This window comes from Musa acuminata, chromosome BXJ3-9 (genome assembly GCF_036884655.1).
Source record: "Musa acuminata AAA Group cultivar baxijiao chromosome BXJ3-9, Cavendish_Baxijiao_AAA, whole genome shotgun sequence".
Taxonomy (NCBI): domain Eukaryota; kingdom Viridiplantae; phylum Streptophyta; class Magnoliopsida; order Zingiberales; family Musaceae; genus Musa; species Musa acuminata.
This window is the reverse complement of record NC_088357.1, coordinates 46,892,869-46,911,399: the sequence shown is the minus strand read 5'-3', so window position 1 is coordinate 46,911,399 and position 18,531 is coordinate 46,892,869. Positions and strand designations below refer to the sequence as shown.

At 40.3% G+C, this 18,531-nt stretch overlaps 2 protein-coding genes across 2 annotated transcripts; one reads left to right on the top strand and one right to left on the bottom strand.

Annotated features, from left to right (window-relative positions):
• Positions 1-12,203: 12,203 nt before the first annotated feature.
• LOC135649439 (aquaporin NIP2-1-like) lies at positions 12,204-15,500 on the top strand. The gene is made up of 5 exons (XM_065167773.1): positions 12,204-12,415; positions 12,492-12,716; positions 14,137-14,331; positions 14,441-14,502; positions 14,746-15,500. Exons 1-5 carry the CDS (start codon positions 12,257-12,259, stop codon positions 15,008-15,010), a joined length of 906 nt encoding a protein of 301 aa, XP_065023845.1. The 5' UTR covers positions 12,204-12,256; the 3' UTR covers positions 15,011-15,500.
• A 125-nt stretch (positions 15,501-15,625) lies between these two features.
• LOC135649438 (pectinesterase-like) lies at positions 15,626-17,653 on the bottom strand. Its single transcript, XM_065167772.1, has 2 exons — positions 16,571-17,653; positions 15,626-16,463 (listed from the first exon to the last, which is right to left on the bottom strand). The coding sequence occupies exons 1-2, from the start codon at positions 17,547-17,549 to the stop codon at positions 15,769-15,771; spliced, it is 1,674 nt and encodes a 557-aa protein (XP_065023844.1). The 5' UTR covers positions 17,550-17,653; the 3' UTR covers positions 15,626-15,768.
• Between the last annotated feature and the right edge of the window lie 878 nt (positions 17,654-18,531).

Below are 18,531 nucleotides of genomic sequence, written 5' to 3'. Positions count from 1 at the left end.
GTGTGGAATGTTAATTTGATTGCCAATCATTGTAAGGACATTCTGTGGGGGTGTTAGAACAATCGAGTCTCGAGTCTTGACGTCCACGATGGTTTTTTTCTACCAATTGTTCTTCGTCTTGACTTCTTGAGGCGACGATAGAGGTGATGCTGACCTTCTCCAATAATCTTTCGTGTTTGAGAGAACTAAACCAAAGGTTTTGTAGAATGTGGAGAATAAGAATGAGAAAAAATCAAAAGTCTAGTTTCGAATACAACTACAAAATTATTCGGTTAATATACTATTAGAGACAAAATAGTTAAAGGAGAATTCTAGGTCTTAAATATGGCCCCAAAATCCCTCTATACGTTTGTTTCTATTCATCCAAATGTTCCTCAATAAATGCAACATTATGTGATTCATGAAATCATGTGTATAATCATACTTGGCACAATCACCGATATTGATTTATAAAATTAAATTTATAAAGGAAAGACTTAAATCAAAATATCAACATAAGAATTGCTAATAATCATAAACAAATTCATGCTTCACAGAATGTCCAAAACCATCCTAGAATAATCATCTTGTCAAATACATCAAAAATAGTTTTATAATGAATCCCTCCCATTTCATAGGTCAATTTGTGCATATTATATATATTCTCTATTGGTCAAAATGATGGTTTTCAACACGTGAGACATTGAAATTATCTTTTTATCGATATAATCATCGGAAATAGAAGGAATGTTGAAATTATATTTTTAACCTTTCATATCAATCCAACTCGTATTGTCACGTGTTGTATTTTCGTCAATGCAGCTGACAACGTTAGAGCAAATGAGATTATTTATTTTTATTTTTAAAATAGTAATAATTTTAATATAAATTTTTAAATTATAAAATCTAAATGAACGTCAGCTTTTTTTCTTTTTATTTTATATTTTTTTTGGGCAAGAAGAACAAGAGACTTCCTATCTTTACCCATTACAACGAGATTTACGGGACACTATTTCTACCAACTTTTGGATTTTCATCAAAGATATCTTAACTATTCATCTCTTTGATTCTTTAGGTTGCTGATTCCTTCTTAGCAGTTCTGTCTATAGCCACCTGCTTTTCTAGATTAATCAGTAATATATATATATCTTCTTAAAGTGTGTCCACGATAATGCTCGAAAGTTTGAAAGGGAAGCCTCATATGCAATTGGCCTACCACATAACAGTTTAAAGAATCTATAGTTGGATATGGTGGTGTGTTTAGCTAGAAAAGTAGGAACGAGGAATATATGTTGACCAAATTGTGGAGCATAAGATGGATCTCATCGCTAGCGAGCACTGGAATAAACATGTGGAGCAACAAGCTTGAACGTGGGATCGATGCAGCCGTGGAAGTGATTACTAATAACTTATACATAGTAATCGAGTAGAAGCTACATGGAGTAGCATGCTTTCCCAAGTAGCGGTGGGTCGGTTGTCTGTAGACGAAGCAACTCGAGCCAGACCTCAGAGATGATCGATACTACCTCCGGTCCTAAGAAGTTATATAGACGAAGCTACACTACATATATAATGATGTAGATCTTCTTCTACCTATAACTACACGAAGATAAAATTGCCGGACTCGGCTCAGGAATGGAGAAGACTCCGAACGATCTCGGCCTCAGCACTGTTCATGTCCATGGTTGCTATCAGCTCTGAGAGGCGGCCGCTGAGGTCATCGATCTCCCGGTGGAGGCTCTTGATGTAGTTGCATGTCTCCTTCAGTAGCTTTGCAGCTGAAGCCTGCACATCACGCGCGCGCGTGCAAAAGTCTCAACTTGTATCGTACAACACGTCGGGAGTTTGAGAATATAGCGTGCTGTGCGAACATCGTTTTCAGTAAGCTTACTCTGCGGTCGCTGCGGCGGCGGCGGCGGGTCTCGGGGAGAAGAGATTGGAGCTTGGAAATGAGCTCCTTGAGCTCCTCCTCCGAGATCCTGGACCTTGTACCGGACATCGTGCCCTCTAACGCCTGCAGATGGAGAGCAAAGGCACAAGTGAGAAGCAAGGCGAGAGAGAAAAGAAGGGAGAGGATGATGACTTTATAGATTGGAGGGAGGAGGAGGGGATGATGGCAAGGAATAGATACATATTGCAGTGTGAAATAGAGCTGAAGAACTCTTTACCGAGGACTCGTCCGACGTGGAAAGCAAACTCCACCCACGTCACCGACAAGGCGTGGGCCATCATCAGCCCATGAAGACGCTCGTGTGACGTGTGCTGAGAGGCACAAATAGCAGTACAGTTTCCATGTCTGTTCCAATCCAATCCACCGTTCCTCTGAGGTTAGGGTGAAAGGAGGAGTAGTTTTCTAACATGTCCAGCCCCTGTGGTCCTACGAATTAACTAAGGTGTCAGGGAGCATGTAACATTACAAGCCCACTCGAGATGGCTCACCATGTGATGAATTCTGTGTAGGCGCGGCCACATGGGGCGTCGTACCTCCCTCCCTCTTCCGTCGCACATTCCAATGGGTGCTCGCTCAGTCACATGTGATCGCAGAGAGACATGACTAGTGGAGTAGATATGAAGATGGTGAGATCAGATCAGAGAAGGCTTGTGATTTAGCAGCGTACGCTGTTTGGGCAGCCCACCACATGCGTGTACTCTTGCCAATTACATCCATACGATGCCTGTACGCTTGAACAGATACTTGCACCAGATGGAAAGGGATTTACTACGTGGTACAACCCGGATGTTTGTTCTTGGAACTTGATAGTGTTGGAGCCTTTTTCTTTCTCACCATGTTAGTAAATCCTGTGTGTGTGTGTGTGTGTGTGAATGAGGGGCTACAGAGAGGTTAGTAATCGTACACTATGACGGGTGAAGAGATGGAGAATAGCGGATGATAAAAACGATTGTTTGGCAGGAGCGAAAGCGATGGCAGAAGAGAGGGAGTAATGGCGCAGCTGAGCACACCAAAGTGGATGTCTCCGCCGGACGTGATTGCAAGGGTGGTGGAGCGTAATTGCATGTATGGTCTGCTCCCTCCTTGATCTCACCCACATGTGGCCGTGTCTCGCGGTTGCGTTAATTATAAACTGCATGCAGGCATGCATTCAGCAGCGAGGACGATGAACAAAAGGGAGAGAGAGAGAGAGAGAGAGAGAGAGAGAGAGAGAGAGAGAGAGAGAGAGAGAGATAGAGAGAGAAGGCTTTCACCCCCATCGATGAATACGGTAGAAAGCTTCCGACTGACTGACACCGGTAGTCACAGTAGGTTAGGTCAGCTCAGGTAACATTCCAAAGGATAAAGAAATGAGAAGCTATTTGATATAAAGAAAACTCGGATTTGACATAATCTTGTTTTGAATAAGCTAAAATTAGTTTTAAAATGAATCTTTGTATTTTTGAAATGTTTTTTAAGCTTAAAATGACTAATTTACACTATATGTTTAATATGTTCTATCATAAAAAAAATATTATAAATATTTCAACCTTATATTATTACTATGGTTTAATCATTATGAAGTGGATAGGTGATGACCATTTGATTTACATGTTTAATTTGGATGGTTAGAATAAAACACTATCTCTATGATGTGTATAATAGAGGTTAAAGTCCAACCTTGAGAATTCCAAGTCCTGCTTGAGAGAGATTTTGAAGGAATCAGATACTAATTTCTGAGATGGGCATGCAAGCTTTAGTATAGCAATAAATGGACAGAAATCAAGAGAGCAACAATAAGAACTTATAAGGTCTTGTAAGTCCATAAAACTTTGGTGCCGTAAGAGAGTTCATTAAATACCTCTTCAGTTGAGGTTTATGAGTCTCTGATTGGATAATGGTCAAATAGGATTATTGTCGTCGTTATTGTCATCTCTTAGTTTAATTGTTTGTTGTCTGCATTGAATAATGAGTCCTCAAATGACAATTAAATGTGTTGGCTAGTGAATAAGATATTAATGCATATGTAAAGCATAATGTATCATATAAGAATTGGGTTTGGTTAAAATCGATCGAATTCAACTCCAAAGTGAGTCCAAGATTTCAACCATTTCCTTGCTTCGTAGATATTGATGAGTTGACCTCATGCATTTGAATGGCTAATGTATTTATCAAATAAATAAAAAATTATATAAAAAATAATCATATCTTTCGACTGGGTATTTGCATTTGTAATTCAAAAAAACTCTTTAAAACTTACTAAGGATAGACCCAAAATCTAAATTGATATTTCTTTTAATCTCAAGCCTACCTTCGTTATCATCGATAGTAATTCACATCAATACAACTTTATTAACATACCTCCAATATGCTCATTTGCGATGAGAAGTGATCTAGTGACCTCTCTCCTTCCTTCTTTGGAAGCTTTGCTTCCATCTCTCTATTCATCTTGACCCTTCTCCCCATCAGTGACTCCTGATTCCTCCCTTGCGATGGATCCTCCTTTTTTCCTCTCCTACAATATTTTCCCCCTCTACTAACCATACTGACCCTCTACCCCCGTAAGTCTATAGTCCCATCTCCTCCCTCTTCTTGGGTGAGCTTTTTTAAGAAGGTGAGTGAGGCAGGTGAGAGGCTAGCTAATGTTGTTATAGGTGAGTAGGTTGGGAGAATCCATCATAGGTTTGACCTACATGTTGAGCTTGATGTCAAGGAGATCACTCAATCTTATGAGGAATGACAAATAAGCCTTTATAACATTTCTTAGTAAGATTCCCTCACTGGAACTTCTCAAATCCCTCTTCCTTAACTCTACATTATTCTAAACTTAGCCATCCATGTTTTTTAAGGTATTTAGATTCATGTAGGTAGCACCCATTTCTTTCAATCCATTGCCCGTGAAAATCTTCCTAACATCTGTTTCAAATGTGGGTAAGTCAATTATTGCACCTCCAACTGCGATCTTTTATCTCATCCTCAACCTTCATAGTCATCATCAGAGCAACCTAAGGTTTCTCCATAGTCTCTTAAGGAAGATGACGACCCACTATATGGGTCGTGGGTCTAGGTCCAAAGGAGACCTTGGCCCAAACCCACTAGACCTCCTCTTGATAACCTAGACAAGGGCAAATGGGTTGCCCATGAGTATCCTTTATCTGATCCATTATCTCAACTGAATCTTTGGGTCTAATGTAGTCAGGTTCCACTGTAATGTCTCACACCCAATATTTAGTGAATAGTCCAAAATAAAGCCCTAGTCTCGATAAGGACTCCCTCTCAAGGCCAATACTTTTTTGCCCTAGCTATTTTGAGAACTCCCTCTTGAAGCCAACACATCTTTGCTATATAGCCATTTGGACCTTCTAGCTAACTATTCTCTACCTTTTTTAGTCTCCATTTGGTTGGTGAGCTAGAATCTCGTTGGGCACTAGGCTAGCAACAATTTACTGTCATCTCCTCTGGATTCCTAACATACCACGGGTGCTAAGGGTTGGTCTCAGTATAATAAATACTGCTCCTCCTCTCAGTCAAATTCCTTACTCATCTCCATCTCAAATCCCTTCGCCCCATTGGACCTTCTTAATTCTAGTCACTTTCGTCTCCTCTCTCTTATCACAAGATGGTTTCTAATTCTCTACTTAGGCCATCATAACAGAGTATAACAATCCCTATTCTTCTTTCTCTACTCCTCTAGCTTTCGATACATTGGTCGATTTTTTAAAAATAACTAACAAGGGAGCAATCGATAAAGATGATTTTTTGAAAGGTGAAATAAAGAAAGAATATGCTAGTTCTCTTTTGGACAAAACCAACAAGATTTGACATCTACCTCTTTGGGAAAGTCTCAATCACTTTCTAATTTTCATCAAATATCATAATAAGCTTGTGAAAATTCTTTGACTTTACATACTCTAGTGCCAAAGCTATTGATTCACTTCTTTAAAATTTTTCATTAATCTTCTTTTATGGAATTACAGAGGGGATTATATAAAGATTGCCAAACTTCCATTTTTAGTATGATTTGTATGTATAAATTGAATCTAATAGTCTTATTGGAAACCCACTTATAGGAGGATATATCTAAAGAATTCTCACTAGCAACAAGGAGATTGAGAGGTATCCTTATCCTTTGGAAGCTGGATAAGTTCAAGATAACCCTTACAAGTAAGAATTCAATTACCTCTCTAGAAAACAAAGTAGGAGGTCATTCCTATAACTTTCTAAACAAAGCAAAAATTTGAGATTGATCGATTTGTATTTTTTAGATAGCCACTTTACTTATTGCAATAATCACACTACAAAGATAGAATTTTTGCTTATCTTGATCAGATTCTCGCTAATTATCATTGGGTTTTTATTTTCTAAGATCCTGATCTCTTACATACCCAAGATTCATTTTGACCACTCTCCTATCTTAACTAAGGTAGACAATCAGTCCCTTAGAAGAATACAAGTCTCCTATCTCTTTTGATTTGAAAATTACTGATTTGGAGAATATTGAGGTCGATCATATCATAAATAACTCCTTCCACCCTTATCAACATCCCTTAAACCTTATACTTGTCTACCTTGAGTATTTTCTTGTCTAATTAGAGAAAGTTTAATGATCATTGCCCATTAAAGCTGCCATGACTAAGCTCTCAGACCTTGAGCTCAAGGATGCTTCCCAAAACATCATAGACTTATAAGACTTTATCTCCACTCTTTTTATAGCACAGTTACAGCCCTCAATCAGCAACTTCATCTTAAATGATAGTCGCGGGCTAAGATCTAATAGTTTAAACCTAGGGATAAAAATACCAAATTCTTCCATCAAATGACCTCATTCAGATATAAGAAAAATAGGATTATTCACATCACTAATGAGGATGGATTTGTGTTCGACAATACTGATCTCATTCTCAACATATTCTCTATTTGGTATACCAGGCCTCATTCTCAACTCTTTCTTCTCTTTTCATATCATCAGCATCTAGTTTTTATCCCTGAAAGAATAACTCTAATGCTAATAGAGTTAACTTCTTTCATACTTTTTAGACAGCCCTTAAAAGCTTCATTCTTTAACTCTTGTCTTCTCTTCCATCAGATAGATAGACTGTTTTGTCACAATGTTATTTACAAACTTCTTTTTAAAGTCTTCACCAACTAAATCAAACCCCTTCTTTATAATCTCATCAGTCCAGAACAATCTACCTTCATTACGGGGCAAAACCTTCACAATAATATTTTGATTGCTAATAAATTGATTCACACCCTTGTCAAATCCAAAGTAAAAATCTCCTAGTTATCCTCAAACCTGATATTGAACATGTTGTTTTGAGCATTAACTTCCCCCTTTGATTCATAGACTAGATTCTCTCTTAGATATCTTCTATATTATTTTCATGCTTAATCGAGGCATTAGGAGAGGAGACCACCTCTCTTTTTTTTCTTGGCCAATAAATCCTTTTAACTTTTACACTGCATAACTCGGCTAGCCCGAAACACTATTTAGAATTTAGGCTCATAAAACTCATCAGTTGGTGTACGAGTACATCTTACAGTGCGTTACTTTATTTATCTCCCTATCCATTCTATAGGTCTCGACTATTGCTTCCTCTCACCTTCATACACTATGGTGGTTGTAGGATGCTCTCCATGCAAAGCTCAAAATCCATTATTGGCCGAAGCCTTGGCGATCCTAGAAACATTGAAGCATGCTATACAGCTATAGTACAGCAAGCTATGGCTCCCAACAGACTCTTCAAACTCTCATCTCTATTATCAATGGTTTCAATGCTTCTCCTTAGTAACTAAAGACTATTATTTCCAGACATCAAGTTTCTCATATCTAGCTTCCAAGTGTTCATGCTCAGTTTTGTACCTAGAATAGTGAACTGCATAGCACATTAGTTAGTTTTCCTGGGAAGAACCTCTGGGTTCTTAGCTTTTTGTAAACAGGGTGATTTGGGTCTTTTGTCCAGTCCATAGCTATGGTTTTTCTGAATTCAATAAAATGTAAAAAAATTCGCATCAGTACATACTTTCTCACTTGATTAGGGATAGCAATTTGGATTGATGATGTAACGAGTAGTGATAAGGCATATTTTGGATTCCATGCCACATTAGCACGAGGGAGGACTTCCATGCGCTAATACAGAAGTTCGTACAAGAGGCACCCCTTGGCAAGTCCCGTCCCGGAAAGCTCAGGACGACGTCGTCTGGTGCTGTTCCATGCGTCCCGGGTGATGGCCGTACAAAGGTACTAACTCGTTACTCGAGAATCAATCGTCGCGCTAAACCCACGTACGACCGATCCTCGCACAGCAGTATAAAAGCCCCTGATCGGCATCTGGCCATGGGAGAAAAAAAGAAGAAAAAGAGAATCAGGCAATGACTAACTTAAGCTACGAGAGGCCAAAGTTGGGAATCCCTCGATGAGGGTCTTCTATGTAGGAACTCAGCCACCCTCGGAAGATGGTCTCGGTGCCCCGACCGAGAGAGGACTTCCCACCAGTGGAGTCAGTGCCCCGACCGAGAGAGGTCTTCCCATCGGCGGAGTCAGCGTCCCGACCGAGCGAAGTCTTCCTCCGGCGATGTCCGCATCCTGACTTCCTAATACAGTCGGACTCAGTACTTCCTCCAACCGATCGTAAACTCCCGACATCGACCCGTGGACCAAGCCATGTTGATTCATCGACCACGGCACATCAGGTCATCAACAAGTAGTATAATTCTCAAACCAAATACAAATATATCACCTGCACCTTGTGATGACAAATCTTGAAGATTGATCTGAATGGGCAACCATCCACCCACCAGATTAAATTTCAGGGATTTGCTTGAGCTAAAGTCTATCTGTAATATACAAAAAAAATATTTGGAATGCTTTATGTAAGCTACCTATTCCATCAAGACTATGTTATAGATTGCAAACTTCAGCTAGATTAATTTATCTCGACTTGCTTAAAGATCATGTAGTTTTTCACATTTACTGATATGAAAATTAAAATTACTAGTGTTTGAAGGATTGACTCACCTTTGGAATTGATTTTTTTTTTTGTGAGCATAGTTTGATTTGTAATAGGTAGCTAAATTAATATAATTTTATTTTCTTAAGAAGAAATCGGAGCTCTCAAGGTTTCATTCACTTCGTCGAGTTTCTAACACCACCAAATTGCACATTTCGATGTCACTACAAACATAGCACATTATCGGAACTAAAACTTTTGTTGACATTAACAACTTTGTGTTGTCAAGAACATAAGATAGTATATGTGACGAAATGTCGGCGAAAAGAACTGCGTTAAATTCTGATTCACGGGCTTATCCAATGGAGCCTGAGTGGTGACGGATTGGATTATTGTGATGTTTGGATTAGTTAACTCTCCCAAGATATGATGTGTCATGTAACACATTATGGAATCAGATATTGAGAGGGTAGATCAGAGATGCTTGTCCCAAGGAAAGCTCTCTAAGATTTGACCTTCCGAGGATTCACTCTATTTCAAACATGCTGACAGAAAGATACTGCAAGATTGAAATATTACATACCCTTTTACTTTTAGTGGTTGGACTTTGGCAGATCATTTATTTTACGTCGGATATGTCATTGCATGCATGTCTGCCTCCACCGCAAAAGATTGATAATTGCTAAGTTGGGGTTCACTGTCATTAAAGTACACTTTGATCTTCTTCACTCGAGAGACTGAGATAACCTAACCTATTTTCATGATGTGTTGCGACAGTGAAACATCGATAACAAATCAAAATATCTGCTGCTAGAAACAAGTTTGAAGACCCATAATCAAAGATAGTTTTGGAGTAGGAAGAAGTCTTTCGGGATAAGAAGCTCATGTCAGAGAGTATGAGATCATCTTCTCAATCGACAATCCGATGAGACCGAGCAAGGATATCCAAAGTACACAGCTTCGGTTGTCATGATATGGGCTGGTTTAATATTTTGGTGACTAGGGTTAGATCGACTGTTGTTTAACTGCAAAGGGATGAAGAAGCAATGAGGTCGATGGAAAATAAGTCAGCATCATTCATTCAATGTTCATGTCTGCGAGCATGTTGTTACTTGATTGGCGTTGTCGACGGCCGGACAACCTAATTATCCTTTGATAGGCATAGACACGAACGAGAACATCCTCATCCGCTCGACCTCTCGATGTTACATTTCATTGTCAATTTAATTCGGCAAGGAAGTCATTGCACATTGATCGAATGATTTCTCCATGTCAACACCGACTAGAAATCACTTAGAACATCTAGTCAACCTCATACATAGTCCAAACTCTTTGTATAGTAATACAAACTTCTCCACGATTGGATGATTCTATACAATTGTCTCACATATTAACCTCTCAATTAACTCTAATGTTACTTGAACTCATTATAAAAGGGCTATAGGTGCGCTCTTAGTTCTTTTTGGAACAACTTAAGTTGGCTACATATCTCTACTTTCCAAATCCTCTGACCCTACTAATTTAAGTATTATAAAGGCTTTTGTCTGATATGCTTTGATATAGTTTTTGCAAGACTCTTCATCGAATATCCTAGTCTCCCAACATTAGATTTATATTAAATCTAAACCCTAGTTAGTTCTGAACCCTCGAACGCGCTAAACAACTATGATGTATTGTAATACTATTAAGTCTCGATGGGGGACCTGTAACGTAGACTCGATGTCCCATATATGAGGAGTGAACTTTTAAAATGACATATTTAAAATCTATTTTTTACATGTCATTCTAGTTAACATCCAATCAATAAATTCAAGATAACTACTATTAATCATGAACATTAATAAATTCAAATAAATTTTTAGCTGCATAAGCTATTCCTCATTATTTTATTTTCACCAATTATTTATCCTCTCACATCTCCCATTTGTTTTGACGGATATCAATATCAATTGATCAATTATGTACGTAGATAAACTATAATGATATTTAGAGAAGCAAATAGGACATCATCAACTTTGGAGGGTATACATAAATATATGTATATATGTAACTTTATCTGAATCATGTCGGAGTTGTGGTTAGTCAACTCTGGAGTCGCTCATTGGGACCAATCAAAGTTGTGGCATGTCAAGCGTGCAAAAAAAAATATATATATAAAAGGAAAATAGAATGGCCAATCAAAGTTGTGGTTAGGCAATGCAGGCGTCATTCTTTCGAGCTATTATTTTGAGCACCACTTGACCGTACGATCCATCACCCATAGAAACTTTCAATGGGAAATCAACCTATGAAAAAAATGATGTCAATATCTTTTCCCTTACGCCTTGCAAGGAATGGAATAACCTTTGCCATCAAGCTATTAGACTATAGAAGAGATTGAATTCCGCTATTGAGGATGAACTAACGTATTAGGTAGATGAGTCACCAAATTTGTTCTTGAACCTTTGGACTTTTGCTATTATTGATAAATATATGGATGTTAGATTAGGTGATTCTTGATGATTTGCATTTTAAATTGTAGCCAATCGCCTATTTGATATGATTTGCATTTTAAATCATTGATAAATCTCAGAAAGCATTGTGGAATCTTAAGAACAGCAAGAATATTTTAATCCCTTTTGTTTTTCGATCTCGATTTAGTCAGACATAGAATTAAAAGTCATAATAATTATCTTGAAGGATAAATGATTGGCTACTTAGCAATCGACACAATTGAATCAAATTGACATGAATTAGGTTAATATATCATAACTAGTGTTAGATACATCAATTTAATCTAAACTTTTAATCTATTAAATTATAAGCTAAAATCAATATATGTCCATCCAATCCTATCAATATTAATCTCTTTTTAACAATTAGTAATTAAAATAAGTATTGGGTCAAAAATGAGAACATGATGGTCTCAATTGGAGGGACATGGATAGAGAGGGGTAGCTGATGGAACTATTGGTTCCCAAGTGACGCGGCCCTCACTGTGGGTTAGGTTAACGGGTGATGATAGAAACTAGGAAAGGCGGAAGCTTACGCTTATGAAGGACTTCTTCAGCCGACTGCATGCAAAAAGGAGACGTAGGTTTACCACTCACTGTCACCCTTCACATGGGGTTCATCCGAGATGGAAGCAATCGGTCACCTCGTTAATGGAAAAGGTCAGACCAGATGACACCCCTCATCAGAAGATGAACAGTGAAACTGGCAGGAGCAGAAGTCCCTTCCCCATGACCGACGTCATGCTGAGCTCCCCGCTACGAAATAATTAGCATGCAGGTTTATAAAAATGGCCGACCCTTTGTCCATCATCATCAACTCCTGCAGCTCCCTCTATAAGTACTTGCCCAGCCCAAGAAGAACGCAAAGCATAAACTGAGCTGCCGGACTTGTTTGGAGATTGGAGATGGCTTCTTCCCATGTAAGGCCTAACAACTCCAACGAAATCCATGACATAGACGTCGTCACAGCTCAAACGTTGACCACCCCAAGCTACTTCGACCCCCCCAGAGTCCATCGTCGGAGAAATTTGAAGGAACTCTTTCCACCATTTCTTCCCAGAAAGGTGAGGTATTGAGTTCAGCGTTGCATCTTTGGCTTCTATTGTCCATGCTACGTATCACACATATGCATGATTGTAGGTTGTGTCTGAGATGATAGCTACATTTTTACTTGTGTTCGTGACCTGCGGAGCTGGTGCGTTAAACAAGAACAACCCGGGCGTGGTGTCGCAATTAGGGCAATCGGTCGCCGGTGGCTTGATCGTCACTGTGATGATCTATGCGGTTGGCCATATTTCCGGGGCGCACATGAACCCCGCAGTCACGTTAGCCTTCGCCGTCGCCCGGCATTTCCCATGGATACAGGTGAATCATTTCTTGCTCACTATATTAGGAACCTCGACAACAAAAAATAAAAACCTTTTCCGATCGAAAGACAGCTTATGTATCCCTTACCTGCAAATTATATACGCTTTACAAAATGAGAACTTCTCGCTATACATGATAATATCGCTCCAAGAGTGTTTCTGATATGATCTCAAACATATTAGCTATACATGCAAACCACAATGCACATATTGTCGCAGGGGTGGCAGATGCTGATTTCATTTCTTGAAAGCCTTGAAGGTGTTGTGTAAAATAGCATACTTCTCATGTCATGCGGAAGTAAAATAACAATATATGATGAACCACACCTATACTCGCTTTAAAAATTTCCTTTCAGTGCTTTGTTTGATGTCACAAGTTTTGACATATTTGTTCTAACTCCATATGTCGACATGATCACCTCCAAATTAGTCAAGTCATCAAAAGATTCTAATATCTATGATGTACGTAGGTTTATCTTGTGTCAATTACTATATTAATCTTCCTATACGATTATATAATGAAGTCATAGCTGGGCTAAGTAGGACGTCAAATCAGAGAAAAAGACCCTTTGGTATCGATCTATAAAACAAAATATCTACCAACTTTAGAGAGTTGAACCTGCTGAATAATGTTATCCTGAGCTTCGCCAATAAAACTTATTTCATATAATGGATCCCAGTTTTGCATTATACTATAAAACCATACTATCAACTCTAGTGTAGGGCGTTGAATCTAATCAACGATATCATGCTAAGATTCGCCAATAACTTGTTTTTGTTATTTCTTTATATGCATAAACATATAATAGGACACATATAAGTAAAACTCTGACATCCGAAAGATGGTGGTAGATTCTCTAATGAGTTGAAGGATATAGATGAGAAGACGTTCTTTATTGTTGTTCTTGTCCGTGAGATGTCATGTCCAACTAAACAATCTCGTTTCCCCTCTGTACATGTACGCATGAATTAAGGCCTACTGGGGAGCGGATACCTTTATCAATAGTTCTCTGGTTGCATCATTCTATGGAACAGTCAACTGATGCAACTTGAGGTGGTCGAAAATAGTTTGATGAGTTGTATGTTGCAATAATGGAGTATGGTGGAACAGTTGGCAGCTCCAATTAGTGACAGATAGAATTAAAGTAATTTCATCTTCCTCAATTCTTCCAGCAAAACCTTGCACGACAGTAACTCTGACCGTGAGAACAGAAGCGTCCAAAATAGGCGTGATTAGGAAGAGACAGTGAAAAATAGGAACTATTCCTAGTAAATTCTTGATATTATTCATTCTTTATTTGCATTGCAACCCTTGCAGAAGGAACAGACCAATCTGAAGTTAAATATAATTCTTTGGTCTTCTCTTCGAGCAGTAAGTCACTTATTAGAGCTTTCTTTGCTTCTATCTTCACTTGCAGGTGCCCTTCTATATGTTAGCTCAGATAGCAGGGTCTACGACCGCCTCGTACATCCTACGTGAGCTGCTCGATCCCATTCATGATCTAGGGACGACGACGCCGTCTCACACTGCCGCGAAAGCCTTGGTGACGGAGATCGTAGTGACCTTCAACATGATGTTCGTGACCGCGGCGGTAGCGACGGACACAAAAGCCGTAAGTCCCTCTATATAGTTTCCTCATTCTCGTTAGCAGTTCAGTGTTCGTCCTTCTTACGTGTGCCCTTGGATGATCTCTTGAACACATTTCCTTTGCTCAACCACAGGTAGGAGAGTTAGCAGGCCTCGCAGTTGGCTCAGCAGTTTGCATCACCTCCATCTTAGCGGGGTAAATTAAGATATCTAATTTTCATATACATTCATACATATATATGTATATATATATATATATATATATATATATATATATATATATATATATATATATATATAATATTTTATACAATTTCATTAGAAGCAGCAGCGATTATGTAAGCCGTGAAATTTCTAGGAATAGAGAAGTATAGGCTTTTAAGATAGCCAAAATATATGGTAATGACACATAATCGAGAAGGTATCTCTACACCTGCAGGCCCATCTCGGGAGGGTCAATGAATCCAGCAAGGACGCTGGGACCGGCGTTGGCAAGCAATAAGTTTGACTCGCTGTGGGTGTACTTCGTTGGCCCGCCCGTGGGCACAGTAGCAGGGGCTTTGGCCTACAGCTTTATACGACTAGATGAGCACTCGTTATCGTCACAGAAGGACAGCCAGAAGTCACCCTCCCTCAAGATGCGTCGCGTGCAGAGCCAGGACATGGCGAGTCCCACTAATGATGCTTTTGAATCCGGCGTTTAGTTGTCTGATGGAGTGATCTCATTGTGCCTTTCCTCCTTTATATAATAAGAAGGTTAATTGTAGTTTTTCTGATTTGATTCCTTACGCCAAAAATATAATAAGCAAAAAGATTATGTATCAAGTCATAATCTGAGACAATGGTTTTGTTAGTGGATCTGCTCTGATACCACTGTAGGGAAATCATGGGGGGCGACATCATATGCGCAGCGGAAGAACAAGAAAACAAAAATCCCCGATTCGCAAAAAGATGTTCGTCGTCGTGCGAAAATTGGTGCGCAAAATCCGCAAAACACAAAACTGCGTATAGAGATTGTGTTACCTAGGGAGATCGTATATCCCTGTTTCCTTGCAGATCCTCAGGAGAGGGTGAAGGAGGTTCAATGGTATTTCATGCTACAAATATTCTCCGCTTCCAAGTGGACTTACCAAAGAATTGGAATTCGCAACTTCGTCTACTTAGCACAAGAACACACCTGCTCAAATACTGTATCTGTCAGTATTATTTTGAATTTGATTATGCAGCCCATTAGCTATGGAATAATGGAAGCTTTTCAATCAGAGATTAAGGTTAGAGTTGGATGAATGCAGCAGGAACATGTGTCTTGGAATCAAATCAACCCTGGAACGAAGTGTTCGATTAAAATGGCCATATCACAGGTCAATACATAAGCAAGGAGCCTCAATCCCACCTCTCAATCTCATCTTTCCAACTCCACATGGTTGCTCACTCCACACTAACCTCCCATGGATCTCGGATCTCAAAATTTAAGGCCACCAAAGTAGCGTATGTTGGAGAACTTGATCCACTTGGAACCTTGGATCAAGGACTCCACCGTGTACTTCTGTGCCTCGGTCCTGCCGATAACATGGTATCCAGGCCAGTTCACCCTGCCGCTGGTTCCGGCACCGGGCCCACGGTTGTTGTACTCGGCGTAGTACAACGTGTCAAGGAAATTTGCTCCGTCCCACGGCATCCAACCCTCAGGCTGGATCAGGTCTCCGATGGTAGATTCCATGACGATGGTCCTCGAGTATGCCTTCCATGGCCGGCCAAGGTAGTTGCGGAACTTCAACCTCTCCGGGAACAAGGACTTGTCCGGGACGATGCGGCAGTTCTGGATCACCAGCGCGGTGGTCTCCTTCGCCTGAGATCGCCCATGAGCCGTTAAGATGTTCTGCTGGTTGTCCATCGGGCGTCGCATCACCAGGAGGCAGTTCTGAAGGATGGTGGAGGAGTCGCCGAAGATGAAGTCAATCGTCCCGGAGACGACGCAGTTGCGGTAGAATTGTCGGTGGGCCTGCACGTATAAGGTGTCTTGGTACGCATCCATCCTGCAGTTGAAGAAGGCTGACATGTCCGACTGCACGCGGAGCGCCACAGCTTGGTGCTTCTCTGCTCCGGCCGTGTTGCTGAACCCCATTGACTTGGCGATAAAGCCTTGTCCGAGGGCAGCTGGGGAATGCCAGTAACATGAGCTTTCCTTCTGCTCTATACTATTGCAGTAGTGCAGTAGTAAAGTAGAAGCATATATAACATGGGAAAGTAAGGAAAGCACAAACCGAAGGTCGCGGTATCAACAGTTTGCACGCCATCGACGTAGTTCTTGCTCCCGGTCACGACTGTCTTCCTTGATCCATCACCGTACATGAGGACGTTCACCTTATCCTTGCCAACGATGACATTCTCCTTGTAGACCCCAGCCTTCACGTAGATCACGTACCGCCCAGAGTAATCCTTTGGCATGGCATTAACGGCATCGTTGATCGTCTTGAACTTTCCACTCCCATCCTTAGCCACCACCACATTAGGGGTCAGCTGGCCTCGCGCATGGGCAGCCAGGAGCTTCCTGTCATGGCCCGAGAACCACGAAGGGTACCCTTGCTCATCGACCAGTAAGCGTCGACTGCCCATGGTTATGTTAATCGGGATCTTGAAGGACTTTAATAATGAACTAAGCTCATCGACAATGGCAATGGCATTGCTGGTGACCTTTGTGGCCGTGCTTAGACCGTCCTTCATGGTGGACTGGAGCTCCGGTTCGGTGATGCCATCGAGACAGGTCTGCTGGTAGGAGATGACGGCCGAGAGCCATGTCTTGATGTCATCGGTCCTCCTCGCCAGACCCTGAAGGTCATGAGTCTCCGAGAAGGCAGCATTGAGCTCCTCATCGGCATCCTCGAGGAGCTGCCGGCAAATGTTGAACGCAGCCTTGTTCATCGGGTCATTCGCCTTCAAACTTACGTTGTTGGACAGGTGGAAGGCAGCTTGGATTTCGTCAATGGCCGCCTGAAAAGAAGCTTGGATGACTTCCTTGGGGGAGGAAGAGCCATTGATGGCAGAACCAATGGTGCGTTCACAGTCGGCTTGGTAGTCAGTTTTGGCGCAGAAGGCCGAGACGGACTTGGACGTGGTGGTAAGTGAACCATCACCCTCAGAAGCATCGGTCTTATGATTCGAACTCACAACAGTTGCTACCACTCCGATCACCGCGGCCACGAGGAGGACCGCCGAGACAGCACCGAAGATGGCCTTCGACATCTTCTCTTTTATTCTTTTATTCCGAGATAGGCCTGTGCATCAAATTGGCGATACAAAGGAGTGAAAGGAGGATGTTTATTTTGGAGCCCTGGCTCCTGATGTGATAGGCCGACTAGGGATGAACGGAGGGGGGTGTTTATATAGGGAGGGAGGGAGGGGGGGGAAGAGAATGGATAAAGCAAGCAAACCAGAGGCCATGCATGGGTTCCATTTCCTTGTGACTTGGTCCTGTTTGAAACAAGATGTAGACGATCGTTTCCCATTTCCTTGTGACTCGGTCCTCTTTGTAACAAGATGTCGATCTGTACTTTTGTTTAGCCATTTTAATCGCCTATATTTTTGGCTCCTGAAGAAGTCTTCTCCTAACTCTGAGGGAAAGCTTTAGACCATTCATGAATTACAATTACAAATTAAGTCCAAGCATAAGCATTATAGAAATTTAATTTTCACTATCCTTGCATTGGTTGGAGCTTCATTAACCTTTGGTTACCACTGTTACAAATGATATGTACATCCACAAAACTATAGTATGATGCATGTGAAGTCAACACTACAAAGTAATTTTTTCACCATATAAAGTCATTGTCAATCCGATTCTAATATCAATTATCACGATAGGATAACTAGTCTTTTAATTTCACTGAATCTAAATCGACTAAAAATACTTAGTCGAAGTTAATAGTTGTACACTCATTAGACACTTATAAATTAATTTTAATTTTAATTTATTTTTTTATGTGAGATTAATTGTGATACCATATTTTTTTCATCAGGTGTTGTTAATTCACCTTAAAAATAATAATATATAATTTAATATAGCAAAATAAGAAAAATTAAAATGAAAGAAAGGAGTTATTTGTAGAGGAAAAAACTTTATCAATCCCAATTATATACTCATTTATGAGTTATAGATCCCATGAACCCCCTAAATATCAAAAATTAAGTGATATGGGACCCATAAAGTAGCTATGAATTCTTGACT